The 22,986-nt window shown below is 39.8% G+C and overlaps 1 protein-coding gene across 2 annotated transcripts in view; it reads right to left on the bottom strand.

Moving 5' to 3' along the window:
- Positions 1 to 22,986, bottom strand: part of SRGAP1 (SLIT-ROBO Rho GTPase activating protein 1) — a 279,335-nt gene that overhangs the window by 33,741 nt on the left and 222,608 nt on the right. The window contains exons 12-15 of one of the 2 annotated variants that reach the window (XM_060165650.1): positions 18,664 to 18,697; positions 15,598 to 15,658; positions 15,367 to 15,444; positions 12,600 to 12,734 (exon numbers count right to left, since the gene is read on the bottom strand). In XM_060165650.1, the coding sequence (XP_060021633.1) occupies positions 12,600 to 12,734; positions 15,367 to 15,444; positions 15,598 to 15,658; positions 18,664 to 18,697 (308 nt within the window). Of the gene's footprint in view, positions 1 to 12,599; positions 12,735 to 15,366; positions 15,445 to 15,597; positions 15,659 to 18,663; positions 18,698 to 19,198; positions 19,302 to 22,986 lie in introns of both variants that reach the window. The other variant, XM_060165649.1, reaches the window with a different exon arrangement.

Raw genomic sequence — 22,986 nt, forward strand, 5'->3', positions numbered from 1 at the left:
TTTGAGTAAATGGGAAGTGTCTGCTAATTGGGATTTCTTTTTGGAGTCAGGAAAGCGTTCTAAAATTGATTGTGGTGATTTTCATAATCCTGTGAATATACTAAAACCACTGAATTGCAAACGTTAATGGATAAATTGTATGGTATGAGAATTGTGTCTCAATAAGCTGCTTTAAAAAGTACACAGAGATATATATATATATAGAAAAAAATCTGGGGAGATATTAAAAAGGTTAATATTATCTTTGTGCAGAAGAATTATAGACGATTTGTTTTACTTAGTTTCTAATTTTCTATAGTAATCACATATTAGTTGCATATTAAACAATTATTTTTAAAAAGCACTGATTGGCTATTTGATGATTTTAAGGAATTACTGTTATTTTTTTAAGGTATGAGAATAGTATTGTGGCTATGTTGTATAAAAAAAGAAAAGAACTGTCATTTCCCAGAGACACACACACAGATGAAATGATCGATGTCAGAGGGATGATATAAGGGGTATACGTGGGACAAGACTGGCTAAGAAATGGAAATTGTTAAAGCGGGGTGATTATATTATTTATACATAAATATATCTTTCTGTATCCTTTTGTAGATGTTTGAAATTTTCTACAATAAATAAGTCAAAAAGAAGGTAGGTTACAAATAGGAGAGTACAGTTCCACTTTGTTTTTTGTTTTTTTTTAAAGTGGTAAAAAAAGATTTTATTTAGAAGCTATTGCAATATGGGAAAAGAGACCTCAGTCTAGAACTGGGGTCAATTCCAAAGACAGCATGGGCAAGTGGGGATTTATACCACTTTGGCTTTTAAAAACAGTTGTGATCTAAATGTCCATGGACAGATGAATGGATAAAGAAGAGGTGGTACATATACACAATGGAACACTACTCAACCATAAAAAAGAACGAAATAATGCCATTTACAGCAACATGGATGCAACTAGAGATTATCATACTAAGTGAAGTAAGTCAGAAAGAGAAAGACAAATACCATATGTTATCACTTATATGTGGAATCTAAAATACGACACAAATGAACCTATTTATGAAACAGAAACAAAATCAGGGACATAGATGATAGACTGGTGATTGCCAAGGGGGAGGGAGGTGGGAGAGGGTAGGAGTGGGAGTCTGGGATTAGGAGATGTAAACTGTTATATACAGAATGGATAAACAACAAGGTCCTACTGTATAGCACAGGCAACTATATTCAATATCCTGTGATAAACCATAATGGAAAAGAATATGAAAAAGAATGCATATATATGTATAACTGAGTCACTTTGCTGTACAGCAGTAATCAACACAACAGTGTAAATCAGCTATACTTCAATAAAAAAATAAATTAAAAAAACAGTTGTGTGTGTATATGAATATAAACGATCAGAATGCGTACACACTATTGATTCTCTTTGGGTAGTGGCATTATGTATGACAGTATTTTGTTCTATGTGCTCTTTAAATATTTTTCAAGTTTTCTACAATGACTACATGTTGGTTTGGTGATAGGTTAAAAAATCTGCCCTCCTAAAAAAAGTTTGCTTGTGTCCAAACAGTCCCCTAAATAATAACACATAATGAAGTGCAAATGTTTCCTCTGGGTTCACAACCCCAAGGCAGTCAGGAAAAACCATGAATTGCTTGAGCATGTCTACTAGAGCAAGTCACTTGGATCTGTGCCCTAGGGAACCTCAGAGCCACAGCAAACGGACATTTCAGAAGCTGCCCAGACTGTGTGGGTATGATCTGGAGCATTCACAAAACCATTCACAAAGTGGATGGTTTACAAAAAAAAAACAAAAACAAAATCCTTGGGTGAGAAATGGAGATACTATCAAGCTTATTTCAAATATAGACTGCCTTTGATGTCTTCATCCAGATAAGTAATTTTTAAAAAGAAATTTATAGTGAATTGGGGATGAAGAGTGCACACTGAAAAAAGAGAGAGAGAGAGAGAGAATGCTAAGACAAATTCCCTTTTACTACACTTGCAAGCAAGCTTCCAAAGAACATGGTATTTAGGGGCATAAAAATGGCACAATAATAACTCACCACACACACACAAAAATCTTTCCCCAAACAATTCAAAAGTAGGTAAGCAAAAGGTAGTAGGTGTTCCAGAGACTTATGTAAACTCTTAGAAAAGATGAAAAGGAAAGTTTTTCTATACGATATAACTATCACATGAAATTACCTTAATAGGGAAAATCAAATCCAATTATGGTGATGCTAGAAGATGACATGGACAAAGCAATCAATCTCCATGAAACCTCTCTCTCTCTCTGCTAACATTGCTAAATCTTTTGCTTCTGTCACATACTTAGATTGCATTTATTTGTAAATGTCTTATCTCCTCTAGTAGATTTTAAACCTCCTGAATGCAAAAATCAAGTCTTTGAATCCTGAGAAAGTTTTGCAACATTGCAGGCAATTAATCAACGGTCCAAATCATTAAAAGTCTGTAATATCAACGAAAGGATATAATCACGAATGACATATACCATTTTCAAATAATTCACAGACAATCCAAGAAAAAAGATATATCATGGTCACATGGTAAGAGAAAATGCACGCCTAAAGATAAATCAATAATAGCCAGGAACCCCCTTTTAAATAGATTAGATGTTGGAAGAAAGGGGGTTGTTATATATAGTGCCAGTAAGTGTTCTTGAAAAACATCCCATTCTGCAAAATTACGCACTAAAAATAATAGGACTTATAATAATGTAGGGTTGGGACAGACTATTCAACATCTACTAAACTCTGTAATTAGAGCACGAACAAAAACATTAAAAATACTACTTAAAGGGCTTCCCTGGTGGCACAGTGGTTGAGAGTCTGCCTGCTGATGCAGGGGACATGGGTTCGTGCCCCGGTCCGGGAAGATCCCACATGTCGCGGAGCGGCTGGGCCCGTGAGCCATGGCCGCTGAGCCTGCGCATCTGGAGCCTGTGCTCCGCAACGGGAGAGGCCACAACAGTGAGAGGCCTGCGTACCGCAAAAAACAAGAACAAAAACAAAAATTACTTAAATTACTAGCAAGTTAAATCTCTACTGGTGTGTGCACCTAGCATCCTTAGTGGCCTTAATCCCCGGGGGGACTCCTGATTCTATGAGATGTCGGTCCTGGAGGGTATTCATTTCCACTAGAGACTATTTTCATAAAAATTAGCCCAAGGATATTAACCCATTTTTTTCCATTAATCCATTGTTTAAATACAGGGGGAAATGTCTCTGCATCTTCTTTATTTGCACCTGCAGCATTTCATATAAGGCACTCCTCACATAAAAGAAAGATATTTCGAGAGTTTAGAAGGATGGGACTGGAGTCGGAAGACAACTGCTCAGACGCCAGAGCACCCTGTTCACTGTTCCACATTAGATGCTTAGAGGGCTAAATCAAGAGTGTTGGAGGAGGAACTGTAGAGCTGGGCTTCTTCCTGGACCTGGACTTACCTCTTCAATGGCTAGGTGGCAGACAGAGTCTTGGTGCTCCAGCCGGGTGTCAGGCCTGAGCCTCTGAGGTGGGAGAGCCGAGTTTAGGACATTGGTCCACCAGAGACCTCCCGGCCCCACATAATATCAAACGGCAAAAGCTCTCTGAGATCTCCAACTCAACGCTAAGACCCAGCTCCACTCAACGACCAGAAAGCTACAGTGCTGGACACCCTATACCAAACAACTAGCAAGACAGGAATACAGACTCACCCATTAGCAGAGAGGCTGCCTAAAATCATATTAAGTTCACAGACACCCACAAACACACCAACCGGACGTGGTTCTGCCCACCAGAAAGACAAGATCCAGCCTCATCCACCAGCACACAGGCACTAGTCCCCTCCACCAGGAAGCCTACACAACCCACTGAACCAAACCTACCCACTGGGGGCAGACACCAAAAACAACAGGAACTATGAACCTGCACCCTGCAGAAAGGAGACCCCAAACACAGTAAGATAAGCAAAATGAGAAGACAGAGAAACACACAGCGATGAAGGAGCAAGGTAAAAACCCACTGGACCAAACAAATGAAGAGAAAATAGGCAGCCTACCTGGAAAAGAATTCAGAGTAATGATAGTAGAGATGGTCCAAAATCTTGGAAACAGAATGGAGAAAATACAAGAAACATTTAACAAGGACCTAGAAGAACTAAAGAGCAAACAAACAATGATGAACAACAGAATAAATGAAATTAAAAATTCTCTAGATGTGATCAATAGCAGAATAACTGAGGCAGAAGAATGGGTAAGTGACCTGGAAGATAAAATAGTAGAAATAACTACCACAGAGCAGAATAAAGAAAAAAGAATGAAAAGAACTGAGGACAGTCTCAGAGACCTCTGGGACAACATTAAAGGCACCAACGTTCGAAATTATAGGGGTCCCAGAAGAAGAGAAAAAGAAATGGACTGAGAAAATATTTGAAGAGATTATAGTTGAAACTTCCCTAATATGGGAAAGGAAGTAGTCAATCAAGTCCAGGAAGCACATAGAGTCCCATACAGGATAAATCCAAGGAGAAACATGCCAAGACACATATTAATCAAGCTATCAAAAATTAAATACAAAGAAAAAATATTAAAAGCAGCAAGGGAAAAGCAACAAATAACATACAAGGGAATCCCCATAGGATTAACAGCTGATCTTTCAGCAGAAACTCTGCAAGCCAGAAGGGAGTGGCAGGACATATTTAAAGTGATGGAAGAGAAAAACCTACAACCAACATTACTCCACCCAGCAAGGATCTCATTCAGATTTGACAGAGAAATTAAAACCTTTACAGACAAGCAAAAGCTAAGAGAATTCAGCACCACCAAACCAGCTTTACAACAAATCCTAAAGGAACTTCTCTAGGCAGGAAACACAGGAGAAGGAAAAGACCTACAATAACAAACCCAAAACGATTAAGAAAATGGTAATAGGAACACACATACTGATAACTACCTTAAATGTAAATGTATTAAATGTTCCAACCATAAGACACAGACTGGCTGAATGGATACAAAAACAAGACCCATATATATGCTGTCTACAAGAGACCCACTTCAGACCTAGGGACACGTACAGACTGAAAGTGAGGGGATGGAAAAAGATATTCCATGCAAATGGAAATCAAAAGAAAGTTGGAGTAGCACTTCTCATATCAGACAAAATAGACTTTAAAAATAAAGGCTATTACAAGAGACAAAGAAGGACACTACATAATGATCAAGGGATCAATCCAAGAAGAAGATATAACAATTGTAAATATTTATGCACCCAACATAGGAGCACCTCAATACTTAAGGCAAATACTAACAGCCATAAAAGGGGAAATCCACAGTAACACAATCATAGTAGGGGACTTTAACACCCCACTTTCACCAATGGACAGATCATCCAAAATGAAAATAAATAAGGAAACACAAGCTTTAAATGATACATTAAACAAGATGGACTTAATTGATATTTATAGGACATTCCATCCCAAAACAACACAATACACTTACTTCTCAAGTGCTCATGGAACATTCTCCAAGATAGATCATATCATGGGTCACAAATCAAGCCTTGGTAAATTTAAGAAAACTGAAATCATATGAAGTATCTTTTCTGACCTCAATGCTATTAGACTAGTTATCAATTACAGGAAAAAATCTGTAAAAAATACAAACACATGGAGGCTAAACAATACACTACTAAATAACCAAGAGCTCACTGAAGAAATCAAAGAGGAAATCAAAAAATACCTAGAAACAAATGACAATGAAAACACGACGACCCAAAACCTACAGCATGCAGCAAAAGCAGTTCTAAGAGGGAAGTTTATAGCAATACTATCCTACCTTAAGAAACAAGAAACATCTCAAATAAACAACCTAACCTTACACCTAAAGCAATTAGAGAAAGAAGAACAAAAACACCCCAAAGTTAGCAGAAGGAAAGAAGTCATAAAGATCAGATCAGAAATAAATGAAAAAGAAATGAAGGAAATGATAGCAAAATCAATAAAACTAAAAGCTGGTTCTTTGAGAAGATAAACAAAATTTATAAACCATTAGCCAGACTCATCAAGAAAAAAAGGGAGAAGACTCAAATCAATAGAATTAGAAATAAAAAAGGAGAAGTAACAACTGACACTGCAGAAATACAAAGGATCATGAGAGATTACTAAAAGCAACTCTATGCCAATAAAATGGACAACCTGGAAGAAATGGATAAATTCTTAGAAATGCACAACCTTCTGAGACTGAACCAGGAAGAAATAGAAAATATAAACAGACCAATCACAAGTAATGAAATTGAAACTGTGATTAAAAATCTTCCAACAAACAAAAGCCCAGTACCAGGTGGCTTCACAGGTGAATTCTGTCAAACATTTAGAGAAGAGCTAACACCTATCCTTCTCAAACTCTTACAAAATATAGCAGAGGGAGGAACACTCACAAACTCATTCTATGAGGCCACCATCACCCTGATACCAAAACCAAAGATGTCACAAAAAAAGAAAACTACAGGCCAATATCACTGATGAACATAGATGCAAAATCCTCCACAAAATACTAGCAAACAGAATCCAACAGCACATTAAAAGGATCATGCACCATGATCCAGTGGGGTTTATCCCAGGAATGCAAGGGTTCTTCAATATATGCAAATCAATCAATGTGATACACCATATTAACAAACTGAAGGAGAAAAACCATATGATCATCTCAATAGATGCAGAAAAATCTTTCAACAAAATTGAACACCCATTTATGATAAAAACCCTCCAGAAAGTAGGCATAGAGGGAATCTACCTCAACATAATAAAGGCCATATATGACAAACCCACAGCCAACATTGTTCTCAATGGTGAAAAACTGAAAACATTTCCACTAAGATTAGGAAACAAGACAAGGTTGCCCACTCTCACCACTCTTATTCAACATAGTTTTGGAAGTTTTAGCCACTGCAATCAGAGAAGAAAAAGAAATAAAAGGAATACAAATCGGAAAAGAAGAAGTAAAACTGTCACTGTTTGCAGATGACATGATACTACACATAGAGAATCCCAAAGATGCTACCAGAAAATTACTAGAGCTAATCAATGAACTTGGTAAAGTAGCATGATATAAAATAAATGCACAGATATCTCTTGCATTCCTGTACACTAATGGTGAAAAATCTGAAAGAGAAAGTAAGGAAACACTCCCATTTACCACTGCAGCAAAAGGAATAAAATACCTAGGAATAAACCTACCTAAGGAGACAAAAGACCTGTACTCAGAGAATTATAAGACACTGATGAAAGAAATTAAAGATGATACAAACAGATGGAGAGATATACCATGTTCTTGGATTGGAAGAATCAACATTGTGAAAATGACTCTACTACCCAAAGCAATCTACAGATTCAATGAAATCCCTATCAAACTACCACTGGCATTTTTCACAGAGCTAGAACAAAAAATTTCACAATTTGTATGGAAACACAAAAGACCCCGAATTGCCAAATCAATCTGGAGAAATAAAACCGAGCTGGAGGAATCAGGCTCCTGGACTTCAGAGTATACTACAAATCTGCAGTAATCAAGACAGTATGGTACTGGCACAAAAATAGAAATACAGATCAATGGAATAGGATAGAAAGCCCAGAGATAAACCCACGCACAGATGGTCACCTTATCTTTGATAAAGAGGCAAGAATGTACAATGGAGAAAAGACAGCCTCTTCAATAAGTGGTGCTGGGAAAACTGGACAGCTACATTTAAAAGAATGAAATTAGAACACTCCCTAACACCATACACAAAAATAAACTCAAAATGGATTAAAGACCTAAATGTAAGAGAATGAGAAACCTAAATGTAAGGCCAGACACTTAGAGGAAAACATAGGCAGAACACTCCATGACATACATCACAACAAGATCCTTTCAGACCCACCTCGTAGAGAAATGGAAATAACAACAAAAATAAGCAAATGGGACCTAATGAAACTTCGAAGCTTTTGCACAGCAAAGGAAACCAAAAACAAGACGAAAAGACAACCCTCAGAATGGGAGAAGATATCTGCAAACAAATCAACGGACAAAGGATTGATCTCCAAAAGATACAGGCAGCTCAATATCAAAAAAACAAACAACCCAATCCAAAAATGGGCAGAAGACCTAAATAGACATTTCTCCAAAGAAGATATACAGATTGCCAACAAACACATAAAAGGATGCTCAACATCACTAATCATTAGAGAAATGCAAATCAGAACTACAATGAGTATCACCTCACACCGGTCAGAATGGCCATCATCAAAAAATCTAGAAACAATAAATGCTGGAGAGGGTGTGGAGAAAAGGGAACCCTCTTGCACTGTTGGTGGGAATGTCAATTGATACAGCCGCTATGGAGAATAGTATGGAGGTTCCTTAAAAAACTAAAAATAGAACTATCATACGACCCAGCAATTCTAGTACGCGGCATATACCCTGAGAAAACCATATGTCAAAAAGAGTCATGTACCACAATATTCACTGTAGCTCTATTTACAATAGCCAGGACATGGAAGCAACCTAAGTGTCCACTGACAGATGAATGGATAAAGAAGATGTAGCACATATACACAATGGAATATTACTCAGCCATAAAAGGAAATGAAATTGAGTTATTTGTAGTGAGGTGGATGGACCTAGAGTCTGTCATACAGAGTGAAGTCAGTCAGAAAGAGGAAAGCAAATACCGTATGCTAACACATATATATGGAATCTAAAAAAAAGAAAGAAAAAAAATGGTTCTGAAGAACCTAGGGGCAGGACAGGTATAAAGACGCAGACGTAGAGAATGGACTTGAGGACATGGAGAGGGGGAAAGGTAAGCTGGGAAGAAGTCAGAGAGTGGCATGGACATATACACACTACCAAATGTAAAGTAGATAGCTAGTGGGAAGCAGCCACATAGCACTGGGAAATCAGCTCGCTGCTTTGTGTCCACCTAGAGGGGTGGGATAGGGAGGGTGGGAGGGAGTCGCAAGAGGGAGGAGATATGGGGATATATGTTTATGTACAGCTGATTCACTTTGTTATACAGCAGAAACTAACACACCATTGTAAAGCAATTATACTCCAATAAAGATGTTAAAAAAAAAGAAAGGTATTTCTGTAGATTTTCCTTTTTTTCCCTTATGTTCTTCCTATTTTGCTTCGTATTTAATTTTGAGAAAGCTTGTCTTGGATTGTTACAAAACATCTACTGTGCTGGGAAAAATCATGCTGGAACCAACACAACTTCTGGGTTAAGCTAGCATCATTTCTAAATGCACGTGAAGTAATTATGGCAGAGAAACTCATATGTTGCTGGACAGATAGATTGGTAAATGTCTGACCCAGGTACTGGCATATGTGACCTGAGTTTGTAGTAGGAGTAGTTGTAATAGTTGTGATGGTGACAGTTAGCAACATATACTTAGGTTCATTATGTGCCAGGCATGATGCTATAAACACGTAGTATGGATTATCTCCTTTATTCACACAGACTCTATGAAGTAGATAAAGAAACATATTTTAAAAGATTAAATATTTATCTCTGGGCTTCCCTGGTGGCGCAGTGGTTGGGAGCCCGCCTGCACGGGTTCGTGCCCTGGTCCGGGAGGATCCCACATGCCACGGAGCGGCTGGGCCCGTGAGCCATGGCCGCTGAGCCTGTGCGTCCGGAGCCTGTGCTCCGCAATGGGAGAGGCCACAACAGTGAGAGGCCTGCATAACGCAAAAAAAAAAAAAAAAAAAAAAAAAATTTATCTCTGCCCCAGGTTACAAAGTTGTTAAGTGGTGAAGCTGGGATTTGAACCTAGATCTTTCTGACCCTAAGGCTTCAGCTTTTAATAGCCACAATAAAATAATATTTCTCATCTAATGAAAGTGTGATGTGATTTTGCAGTAGTAAATGACAATGCAGCCCCCTGGTCTTTATCCAGCTGGCATATGTAAACATAAATGTTGATGATGTCTGTACCTAGAAAACCACTGAACATTAGAGAGTGCTTATAATCTTTGCAGATTTAGACTTCCTGGCTAAGCTGGTGAGGGAAACCTTTGCATATGGCCAAAGGAGAATTCCAGAAGTGTGACACCTTCTCAGTTCTTTCCAGCTGAGTCAGAGGCTGCTGTGATGACTCAGGCTATGCGAGGGCCTTGGAATGGACACTCAGGCACACTTCTGAATTCCACACACGCATCAGACTGTATGGGGCGGGGGTGGAGGTAATTATCACCAGGGAATTCATACTCAGTGAGATCTAGGACTTCACGCATGGATGCCAACCAAATAATTTTGGTGGAATTTTGACTTTTCATTTAAATTCTATTTAACAACTATGAATTATTCACTCACCACATGTCTGGAATTAACTATGCCAAGTGTTGGAGCTACAAAACGGAATAAACTCTCAAGACCTCACACGCCCATGGAGCTAAATGTAGGCATTTCATTGAACACACTCCATGCCGGGCACTCTTCTTGGCACTTTACATGTATTAACTCATTTAATTCTCACAACCCTATTATATATGGACTAATGTTCTCCCTATTTTATAGATGATGAAACTGAGGTGCAGAGAGGTTAAGAAACTTGCTGAGCAATTTGGACCTAGGATTTGGACCTAGGCTGTTTGAGTCTGGAACCTACGTTCTTAGTCTCTTCCCTAAACTCTCTGTAGTAGAGGGAGACAGAGAGGTTAAAAGTAATTGTAATGCGGGGCTTTAAGAAAAATTATAGACGTATGTATACAATGGACTATTAGTAGAGGAGAAAGTGACTAATGCTGCCTCGGGTACTAGGGAGGACGGCAGTCTGGGAGGAGTGCCAGTTAAGCAAATCCTTCCTAGTGGATGTCAAATGGCTGTCAGGGGCAGCAGATGAAACAGCACAGGCAAAGGCACGGAGGTGGGAAATGGCCTGGCGTGCCTGCAGGTTGCTACTGTTGAAATCGAAAGGCAATAAGGGGGCTTCTCTGGTGGCGCAGTGGTTAAGAATCCGCCTGCCAACACAGGGGACACGGGTTTGAGCCCTGGTCCAGGAAGATCCCACATGCCGCGGAGCACGTAAGCCCGTGCACCACAACCACTGAGCCTGCGCTCTAGAGCCCGCGAGCCACAACTACCGAAGCCTGCGCTCCTAGAGCCCGTGCTCCGCAACAAGAGAAGCCACCGCAACGAGAAGCCCGCGCATCACAAAGAGGAGTAGCCCCCGCTCGCCGCAACTAGAGAAGGGCCGCGCGCAGCAGCGAAGACCCGACGCAGCCAAAAATAAATAAATAAAAGAAAGGCAATAGGGTAGTCGGCAGGAGATGAGTGCATAGAAGGAGAGAGATCAAGGAGAGGAAGAATTTCATTCTGTGAGTTGGCCATACCAAGGGGTTTGTTTTCAGGTGGGCAATATTGAAATAGGTTTTAAACGGGGTGGTGCGGTGGTGGTAATGTAACACTCGATTTGCCCTTTTGAATCTAGCTGGGGTTGAGAGGTAAGGAAAGAGGGTAAAACCTACACGTAGGGTCTCCCAGTGAGAAGCCAAGGCCCTGGTGACGGGAAGGGGGAAGGAAGGGTGAGTGGAGAGATTTTCTGAGGCCCACTGGACCTGTTGATTCAGGGGGGTGGTTTGGGAGAGGGGCTTTGCTCATTACGGTAAAGCTTGATTCTCATGGAAGCCCTCACTATGTGATTTAAGTCAGCTCTACACCCTTGCCCAGGAATTTGGACTTAAAGGACACTACATTTATAGATGTATGGGACGTGACTGAGGTTAAATACCTAATTCTCAGTATCATTATTTTCACCTTCCTTCCTGTAGTGACAAGAGCTCCCCACCGCCTGCAGAAAACAGCAATGCTTTACTCTGCTGCTGACTATGGGTTTCATAATATATCATACATGGTCCCAGAGCAACTCTGCCTATTAGCTGGGGATGCCCACTGACAGATAATTACCACCTGCTGTTCCTGCACTGTAATAATGATCATTTATCTCCTTTTACCTTATTTCTTTAAAAAAAAATTACTTATTTGGTTGCGCCGGGTCTTAGCTGCAGCACGTGGGCTCCTTAGTTGTGGCATGCGAACTCTTAGTTGCGGCATGCATGTGGGATCTAGTTCCCTAACCAGGGATTGAACCCAGGCCCCCCCCGCATTGGGAGTGCAGAGTCTTATCCACTGCGCCACCAGGGAAGTCCCCACCTTTTACCTTGTTTCTTGAAGTAACATTCGAAGATGGATAAGTTACCCTACTCCTAAGATCAGTGGAGAAAACTAAGAACCAAAAGCCAAAAAGGAGTTATATTTCCATGCTTACAGCCTTCTCCTCACCTTCAGCTGGTTGGTACCTGCCTCTCTGCTCTATCCCACATACTAACGGGGAAGCTCTCGGGCTCTGTGGAGCCCGAGGAATGTTTAGGAGCAGAGCCCACTCAGCGAAGGGCGAGGCCACAGCTGGGAAGATGACTCACGCTGGATCCAGAGAGAAAACAAATGGTCTCAGAAATTTGGTGGTGATGGGTAATGGTGGGGGAGGAAGATACAGGGAGAGGGGCCACTGCCTTTTCCAGGAAATTGGTTAGTGAATTGTTAAAAAAAAAAAAAAGCCCACTTACTGACACAAGAAATCAGATCATTAAATCTTTCCTTAGGAAAGAGGGGGTTTTCCAGCCCACGGAAGTAGAGCTTTAGAACGCCAGCAACTGAGTTAATATCATGGTTACTCTGCTCGTCAGCCAAAGGGTTTTCACCTAAAAAAAAAAAAAAACAAAAAAGAAAAATTAGTTACATACACATTGCTTCTCTTTTTATCTCTGAACAAAAATGTTTCTATACTCACACACACATTTCTATATAAACAGTACTTTATTTTTTGCTTTATTTATTTTATTTATTTATGGCTGTGTTGGGTCTTCGTTTCTACGCGAGGGCTTTCTCTAGTTGCGGCGAGCGGGGGCCACTCTTCATCGCGGTGCGCAGGCCTCTCACTATCGTGGCCTCTCATTGCGGAGAACAGTCTCCAGACGCGCAGGCTCAGTAGTTGTGGCTCACGGGCCCAGTTGCTCCGCGGCATGTGGGATCTTCCCGCACCAGGGCTCGAACCCGTGTCCCCTGCATTGGCAGGCAGATTCTCAACCACTGCGCCACCAGGGAAGCCCCACATTTCTATATATACATGTATCTTTTAATTATGTTTTATGGAAGATTATATGCTACTAAAATTAAAATAACTGGTTTAGATATCCTACCCCATGATTAACCTAAAAATAGTTGGTTAAAATAAAGCTTTTTTTTTTATCATATGCTACCAAATAATCCCTTACAAATTACCTAAATCTTAAAATAAAATATTGTGGGATTTATAATTGGACCCAACTTTTTTTTTTAAATCTAAAATCTGTTATATTAGGTTGACATAAATTCAAATACTATATTCTGTGTGTCTTATTCTACTGGGGAAAAGAAACAATATAGGTCTGTCTGGCTACGCTATATGGATCAGCAAAATTTATCAGAAATACTACAGGACTCACCTAATTGTGAATACCGACAATTAAATAAATACTTCTCAAAGTGGCACGGTGGTGTTCACAGCAGACTTGAAAGCTGCTTTCAGCAGTGGGAGATTTTGAAATCAGAGAGAGGAATTTGAAAATGTACCTTAACAGTACCAAGGAATTTGCATAAAAAGTGGAAAATTTAAAAATATATCACAAACATGAAATTATATTATTCTTTATGCTAAGCACTTTAAAATGATCAGGTAACTGACCTGGCTTGTCCACCTCCCTGAGAATCAAACTGAAATAAAATCCTTAAGAAGTTCAACATAATGTGCAGCCTTAAATCAAACTCCGTCTTTTTATTCACAGGTCTGCTCTTCTAAAGTTCACAAAAATTGTACATTGAATTTTAACTTTTTTTTTTTTGCCTGTTGGGGCAGCTTATTTTCAGGGACCTGTGGTTCCTTTTTCTCTGCTTCAAGGGTAGGAAATCATTGAACACGAATTCACCAAAATATTTTTTTTTGGCCCACTGTGAGAAAGCCTTACCCAAAGGGATCCCAAACAAACAACACACTAGGGGAATGTTCAAGGAAAAAGAATAAAGCATTTTTGCTTGCAGTGGCTGGCACAGGAACCTGAGGCTTTACTGCATTTCAATTTATCTTGAATATGGTCCATGTAAGAGACTTGGACGCTTAGCCCTAGAGAGGGGAGGCCGCTCGGCTCTATGCACACTGTAAGAGGCTCTGCAAGAGGAAAAACAATCCGGCTCCAAGTTCACTTCTTCACCCAAGGTTTCAAACTGGGTCTGTGTCAAGTCTGGGTTAGGGCAAATGGGACCAAGAGGGGCTGCCTTGTCTCCAAGCCTCGATGCCCCTCCCTCTGCATCCTTGGCTTGACTTCCAAGCAGAGGCAGGAAGGTGCAGATGCATCCAGAAGCAGACACAATACAAATCATTATAACTGGAGAGCATTATTAGCTAAGACCCACTCCTAAAGAGTTAGGCATGGGCTTCCCAGGTGGCGCAATGGTTGAGAGTCCGCCTGCCGATGCAGGGGACATGGGTTCGTGCCCCGGTCCAGGAAGATCCCACATGCCGCGGAGTGGCTGGGCCCGTGAGCCATGGCCGCTGAGCCTGCGCGTCCGGAGCCTGTGCTCCGCGACGGGAGAGGCCACAACGGTGAGATGCCCGCGTACCGCAAAAAAAAAAAAAAAAAAAAAAAAAGAGTTAGGCACTTTCATGGATTATACCCAATTCTCACACCAGTCCTGGGATTCTGCAGATGAGGAAACCGAGGCCAGAATAAGAGATGAGTCACTTGACCCAGATCACATGATTAGTGAATGCAAGAGCGTGATTTGATTCTAGGTCCGCTTGATGCTAAAGTGTACGGTTTTGCTAATCATAATGTTTAGGAGGACTTATTTAGCCAATTGGGAATCAGAGTAAGGCACCAACTAAGGTCACAGGGAAGGAGTCTGGGGATGGTAATAAGAGGAAGGAGAGCTCCTGACAAAGGAAACAGACGTGAAGCTGGGATGAGTCACCTCAAACAGCTGCTATGCAGGCCCAGGGCTGTTCTTGCCACTCTTCTAGAACCTTTCATGAGCCACCTTTGACAACGTGCTGAGGATTATCAATGCCAGTCCTAAACCAGGGTACAAAACTCATATGCTCTTCTAGACTTGATAACAAGGTCTTATGATTTGGGCTTCATTTCTTAGCTATTCTAAATAGACTCTTAACTCAACATCCACAACGAAATAAATGCAGAGAAAGGTTGTGAAGATACACAGGATAAGTATGCCCCTCCACTCTACAGAAAATGATGACTTTTTAACAAGGCTTGCTTATAGGTGCAGACATGCAAGTACCTCTCTCAAATGAATTTTTAATATCATTGACTTCCACCTGGGAACCAGACACTCTGAAAATCCCCTGATGCTGAAGACCTAAAGAGAACAGAAGGGAAAGAGCATGAAAGACCCATCATGTCCTCCAGGTCCCCCTTTCCCAACAATTAAGTATTAAAAGGAAAGACATAGTTACTGAAATACTCCTAGTAATTATTGTTTAAAATAAGAATATTGCAGTTTAGGGCTTACCATAGAGATTGATGAACCGAATACAGCTTTCCACAATGAGGGGGATGATCTGTCCTGAGTCCTGGGCAAAGAGATGGAAACCAGTTAACCGCAAAGAGGAGGCACAAATCACACATAACAATAAAGCTCATAGTTTAACCCTAGTTAAAGACTGACTTTTACTCTTTTAGATGATCATCTCCAAACACACTCCCTCTAAAATATTCCACAAGGGCCAAATATCAAATTATATTTAACTGGAGGTATGTTTCAGTTCTGGGGCAAACCAAATTAAATACATTGAAGGCAATCGTGTTTCAACTTACTCTGCTGTGCCTAAAGATGTCAAGCGAATTCATCTTTGCTACTGTATGTAGGCTCACATATAGAAATGAATATATAAATCACTCAGTTTTTAAAAGGTTATTTATACAAGTAATTGATCTAATGGACCTGAAAAGAACTCTGTGTATTTTAAGCACAGCATCTTAGGACTGACTGACTGTACCAGTCACCAAACACAACCATTCAGCCATCTCAGGATCTTCTCTGTGGCATCCCTGAGAGTCCACCATCTAGAGGATGACAGTTATAAAAGGGCTTACGTGTTTCCAGATGCATAACATGAGAATTGCTTTAGAGCTGCTCATAACGTGTCATGTATTTATTTAGTTGGCATCAGAACTTACTGATCCTTAGAGATTTTTCACTGTTATTTTTTCATGTTTTAAGGATGGAGAAAAAAATGGCACCAACGCACACCCCATTAGATTTCGTTTTCTTAGAAGGACCATCTCTTAGCCTTCTTTCTCCACATCTCATAACATAGTCAGTGCACTCTACTGAGCAAATGTGAATTCTGGAAATGTATTAAGACATGTACAGGATGACAAATGAAATGAAGGAGCTGCTTAGGTCACAGTTAAATATGTATCAATGCCATGCACTCCATGTAGTTAAAAAAGGTTACTGACTATGGAGTTATTTTTCATGTTCTTTTCAGGCTCTGCTCTTTCAGGAATTAGAGCTTTAAGGTTAACATGGAGGTTCAAAATGATTAGCTGAAATCAGGCACTAATTCATGAGGAATTTTATTCTGCAACACAAGAAGAATTTGGTTGTCTCAATCTATTAGAACAATTCAGAATCCACTAACCTTTCCAATTAATCAACAGGGCAAAGAGTGGGAATAATGCAGTCCAGCAATCTAACTTTTTACCATTCCTAGAATGGGTAATATACTTCTTGAGGAATGATTTCATTTTCGGTTTTAAGACAATCTCATCAGTGTATAAACCAGTTAATGGTTCAATTACTTCTGGAGACTGCATTAAGTTTCTCTAATTAGTCAATTTGTTTCAGGAATGTAAACTTTATTAATTGTGGACCAGTTGGCTCAAGGATAGCCATATAATTATATCAAAACTTACTAAATATGAGAGGGGATTTTTCTTTAGGATACAACCTATTTTATGTGAACAATTCCTATAAAACTGTAATCTAAAAGAGCAACAAATATTTAAATGTAAATGATAAAAGAATATTAGTTTGCAACAGCTGAACTTAGGATTAAAACAAAAAGAAAAACCAAGATTAAAAGGTTATTAAAAGGAAAATGTTTGCATTCAGAAAGTTCTAAATAAAAATGTGTTAGGTTTGTGTATTATTTTAAAAATATTTTCGTCTTCACATTTGCTTAGGCAACTGCTAATCTTTCAGCTATCATCACTATTTCATTCAGATATCATGAATTTTGGAGTCAAAAAGTAATGAATGTGCATGTTTTAATTTAATTTCATGGATGCCAGATGCTTTGGTAGAAAATATTTTACAAGAAGTGAAGCAATGGGCTGTGCTCCATCAACCATTCAAACGAATCCCTTTGTGTCTCAGTTTCCCCATGGGAAACAGGAAAAGTGGTGTTTTTCTTGCAGTGATACTGTGGGGACCTCAACTTACTGAGCACTTTTCAGTGTAGGGATCCCTGTATCCACTGTTTCACTGCTAGGACCAAAGATTCTTTAATATGGCATCTGGGACAAAGAGGAGCTCACATAAGTGAATTTTCCACGATAGGTGGTTTACTCCCACTTTCGTGCCTAAATTTGGTTTCCTTTAACTGTTCTTAATGAAAAATCTTTTAAAAATATAATATGTGCTTTCCTATGACCTTAAGCAGTCATTCTTGTACTGTGCTATCAAATATAATGGAATCACACATCTGCTTCTTTGAGCTTTTCTATATTCTCCTTCTCTGCCAGGCAGTTGCATAGCCCAGTGCTTTCATTTTATCATTCCCTTCTCTCCATCTAGTGTGCCCCCGCTTGTGAGCCCTGGGCTGGGAAACCAGATAATCAAATTTGACAATAATTTCATATTAAATTAGAGCCAATAAGGCTCTTCTGGGTTTAAGGCTAATGGCATTGGATTCGTGATTGCTCTGCAGGTTGTCCGGTGACTTTTCACTCAATTCCAGGGTTAGGGCTCAGTTTTAAGGTTGCCAGATGCTTTTAATCTCTGGATGTATGCATGTGTCTCTCTGTCCGCGTGCATGCGCACACACACATACATTTTTTAACGATTAGTGTACATATCCAATAAAAGATCTGTCTTTAAAGAAAGCAAGACAGCTGTAACATATTGTTAAGGGAGGTTATCAATGATGTGGTTTCCTGTATAAATTTAGTCTTCAGAAACACTGCGTCCCATGTCATAAAATGTTAGCTATGAAAGAGTAAGTTCTTCTCTTTTTTGTATAATTTACATGAGGGTCCAAAATCCAGTATTAAATGTACATTTGGTATTTAACATTGACTCTCCTTAATAAAAGCCCCTGACCCAAATTTAGTATGTTTGCCAAATACATAATGTAAAACTTAAGAGTTTATCCAACTCTTCTTAAATCAGTGTCTGAGTTCTACGATTCTTTTCTAAGTAAAGCTATTTATAAACCTGTCTAATTTCCAATTGCAAACACTTTTCTTTTAAAGACCTTAAAAACTCTAATTAAAGCCAAGCATGACTGTGATTTGAAAATGATATCAAGAGCGAAAGAGGCTGTGCCCTCGCTTCCCTCGAGCACTATACCTGATGTCTCGCGTGTGAATTCCTTCGTCCTCGGCTAGAAGCGTTATCAGAAATACAGGATGAAAAAGACAGAGTAAACATAGCAGAGATCCAGATACAGACCACAGGGTCCTACAATTTATCCAATATAATGAATTCCTCAAGTCATGGGAAATCGAAACTCGTTGTGCTTCAGAGCTAGCTTAACGATGGACTTTAGATATATTTTGTGCCACCTCATTTGCATGAGTAGAAACAAAACATTTTATCAGGTAGCTCTTTTTGTACAAGTTATGGCTTTTTTTTTTTTTTTTAAGAAAGAGGGCTTTCTCTTTTGCCAGTATAATAATACCCACATTTATTCCCTCTTCTGAAGGCACTCAAACCAAATATTCTTTCCTCTCTCTGACTTCAGGAAATATTATATTGATTTTCTGGGAAAGCAAAGAGCCCCAGGACAGACTTGGACATAATGACCTGCCTCCTTTTATGAGAGGCTGAGACCATTATAGTAAGAAGCGTGGAGATCAGCCACCCAGATGGCTGGTGCCAGTACCTTGATGAATGTTTCCAAATCCCCATTAAACAACTTAGCATTATACTGTGAGCGGGGTCTGGACTTCCTGTGTTTCTGGGGCTTAGGGGGAACATTTGGAGGCCTAAGAGAGGGAATATAATTACTGAGCATGGCAGAAATCAAACAATAAATGAAACACCCATAGGTCACATCAAAATTACAAAACACAGGAATTCTTGTGTTCCTTCCCCACCCCTACCCACAGAGGAAAACAGTCTTCCCCTTTCCCATTTATTTACTTTTAGTTATATATAAAAACCCATACCAGCTATTCAATCAGACTATTCTTTTCTTGTAGTTGTAGTTGACATTTGTTTGCTAGTTTGTTTTGAAGCGGTCATCATCAACAAATGGAATTAACTGCGAGCTATTTGGCCAAAAGTTACATACCGAGGTTTGTGTTATTTGGCTTACAAGTGACACAGAAGACAACAGGTCATAAAAATTAGGACTCCGATAGATCCCAATAGAGAAATTAAATATAATATTTTTAGTTACAACATAATTCTTCAATGCAAATAACATGACATCTGTTTGATATCCCTCAGGTAATTAATGGGATTTTATTTTATGTAAAAGTAGCTATTAATGGGTCTCAAGTGAAAAATAGAGTTTTGTTTCAGTGCTATTTCTGGGGGGTAGTGGGTCCCGGCTCACATGAATTGTTATTTCTTTAAAACAGACTAGCTCATCACCTATTTGTAGAGCATTAAGATGCACCCATTGATTATTTTCTGGACTCTCTCCATCTCCAGTCTGCTTGCTTTGATGGATAAGTCAGTCTCTCTGGCATATGGACATCCAGGGTACCAAGTACCATATTTAGAAACCCTGCGTCATCTTGCTCTGTAACTGGAGAGAGGGAACCTCTTCTGCCCTCTCCCTCTACGGCAAAGAGGGCCAGGATTACGTGACTCAACTTCAACAACTGTGCTGCAAGGAATACATGCAAGAAGAATCCCAAAACTTCTCTCTGGACATTCCAATCTAAACTCCTTCTTAAAAGGGAAGGCTGGTTTGAGGATGTACACCACACTTGGAAATCAGGTAAAGTCCTTTATTAAGCTGCAAACTCTCTAGGAAGAATTGCCTTTTCAGCTCATTAAAGGTCTGAAAGACCAGTTTAGAAACAAAAGCCCAAGAGTTTACGTAGAAGCCTGGCTAGCTTCCTAAGGTATTATCATAGCAGTCAAGAGAGGTAGGGGAACAAACTTGCTGATAACCGCCTTCCATAGCCAAATTCTAAGGCTCTCCCAACAGCTGGGCTCCTATGACTAATGGGGTATAAGGCAAGCAACACCTGAAGCTCCACGGCGCTTGAGAGGTTAAAAGGAGCCCTTGCAAGTGTCTAGAAGCAAACATGTCACCAAGCAAGGCACAGTCTGCCACTGCTGAAGTTTCTGAAATCTTGTTTATACACTGAACAAGATTTGCACTGAATTCTATGCCATTCACCGAGGAAAGGATCTGGTAGGTAGAAACAAACAAAACAACTGCCCACCAAGGAATTTAACCGTATGTGCTTGATTTCATCCACTCTTTTCATTACTTTAGAAGTATTTTAAAATATAGACTTTATTTTTACTCAGATATGGTGAGGCAACAGATCAGAAGACAACTGTTATTGGGAAGACGGTTTGTTACTCACAGTTCCCAAGAGTTGGGGGCATGCTACTACACGGGGGAGGGGGGCACACGCAGAAGCACCAAGGTCGCTCAGGAGGAAGGAAAAATGAGGGAAAATGTGAGCCTTTGTTGCGGTTCCCACGGGAAGGAACAGGCAAGGCAGGGTAAGTGGGTTTAGGATTGGCTAGTCCTTGAATAATTTTGGTGGGCCCTGGGGGCACGGGAGCTGTCCCTGTTTGTCTGGTTCCTGGCCTTTGGGTGACTGGGGAAGAGGAACGGTGGCCCTGAGGTGAAGACTTGATAAAGGAGGTGGCTGAGAGTCTGGGCTGTGGACTGGTTGTTTTATACACAAAAGGCACACTTGTAAGCAAGCCCTTTACTATCTCTAGGAATTGACTGACTCTCAGAGGGGCAGTCCCTCCAGGGTCAGTAAGGCCCCAAGATACCAAAGCATCAAATACAGAAACTAGAAAATGTGGTTATTACAACAAGGTCCAAAGAACTTCACATTTAATGCTATCTGGAGCAGTTGATGAAGCTAAGGGAATAGGAACACAGGCTCATTTTGTTTGGTTACTGATTAGTGGGGACAAGCAAATGTTGTAGCTAGAGCTAAAAAAGCCCCCAGTGGCACTGGATAATTATTCCTACATCACTAAGAGATGCAGAGAAACTCCTGGCTGGGGCTAACGGAGAGATGTCTTTTGAGTCTTCTCCCCAAAGCCTGAAAATTGCCTCTCTTGACACATCAAAAGTATGAGACAAATATGAAGCTACTAAAGCTGTGAGAGGGATCTGAGGTTAAAATAAACTGCCTGAGTGCTTATCAAGGTACTTTCCACGGCAGAGCTGGCTCCGCAGGCAGACTGGTGCACGGATGGACCTGGCTCTGCCACGTACACATCAGGTGAACAGATTCTACGTTCATTCAACATTCGAATTGTATGACTCCTTCTGGTTGCGTGCCTGCCACACAGCTTCCAGATAATCTGGCTTTCTAGGTAGAATGCCCATGTGGATGAGAGGAAATACCAGTCAGGGTGATGTGAATATCAAGTCTGTTGGGCAAGTACAGCTCTCATTGCAAATATATATTTGCACTCCTTCCTTTAAAAAAACCTTTTAAAAAAGTGCCTTATGTTAATTATAATTTAGAAAGAGGTAAAACAGTTGATAATGCAAAGGGACACTATATGTGAAAAAAACCACATATTACTATGCAGGAGTAATATGCCTCTTTGTCACTGACACAGGGAAGAAAAACCTCAGTATTTTCATAAAGTTTAGACAAGTCAGTAGCTGTATCTTTCTAGTTGGTTCACCGAGAAGTAAGAGGGGTTTCTTTTTGAATAAACTGCCTAGCAGGAACACTGCAGAACCTTAAAATCAACTTGCCAACTACTGCAACAGACACACCAGTGTTCTAAATGCCTCCAACCTCAAAGAGAACTCAACTTTAAAAGTGTGAATTCTTGCTATGTCAATTAGAATAATTTCTGGCTGTTGTACAAACGTTGACAGAGAAAAATAAAACTTGCCACAAACTTTCCCCAACCCAAATCAGAACCTGCTTCCAAAAAGGCTTTTCCTTCTCAGCAGTAGCATCAAAGTCCTTCTAAGAATTTTAAAAAAGGGGAGAAAAAGGAAAAAAAGAAAGAAAGTGCAATATGATACTAGGCATTAAAAGTTAAATTTTTAAAGTAAACCAAACAGGGGCAGAGCTAAAATCCTAAGAGTATTCTCTAGTTTTTATACACCATACAGGAGCAAGAAGTAACTAACACAGTAGATATTTGCATAATATTGCTTGCTAATTAAATTATCAAATCAAAAATCCTATCAGACTCTTTCTAGAAACTTAAAGTGTTTTGGATTAGATAAATCAAACCCATTCAATTTATGTCTTTTTTTTTTTAAACTGAGGCTGCTCACTAAAGAGCTTTACAATTCCACTGGGAAACCCTCAGATCTTCCAGAGCAAATCTGGTTTTGTGAGAACCCCAAACACTTCATGTTACTGTTTTGTCAAGCCCAAACTATCTCCCATGTTCATTAACAAAATATCTTCATTCTTGCAGCATTTAAATGGTTGCTTGTTAAAAGAGATAAGAGAGTGAGATGCAATGAGTTATGATAAAATA

Source organism: Lagenorhynchus albirostris, chromosome 11 (assembly GCF_949774975.1).
Source record: "Lagenorhynchus albirostris chromosome 11, mLagAlb1.1, whole genome shotgun sequence".
NCBI lineage: Eukaryota > Metazoa > Chordata > Mammalia > Artiodactyla > Delphinidae > Lagenorhynchus > Lagenorhynchus albirostris.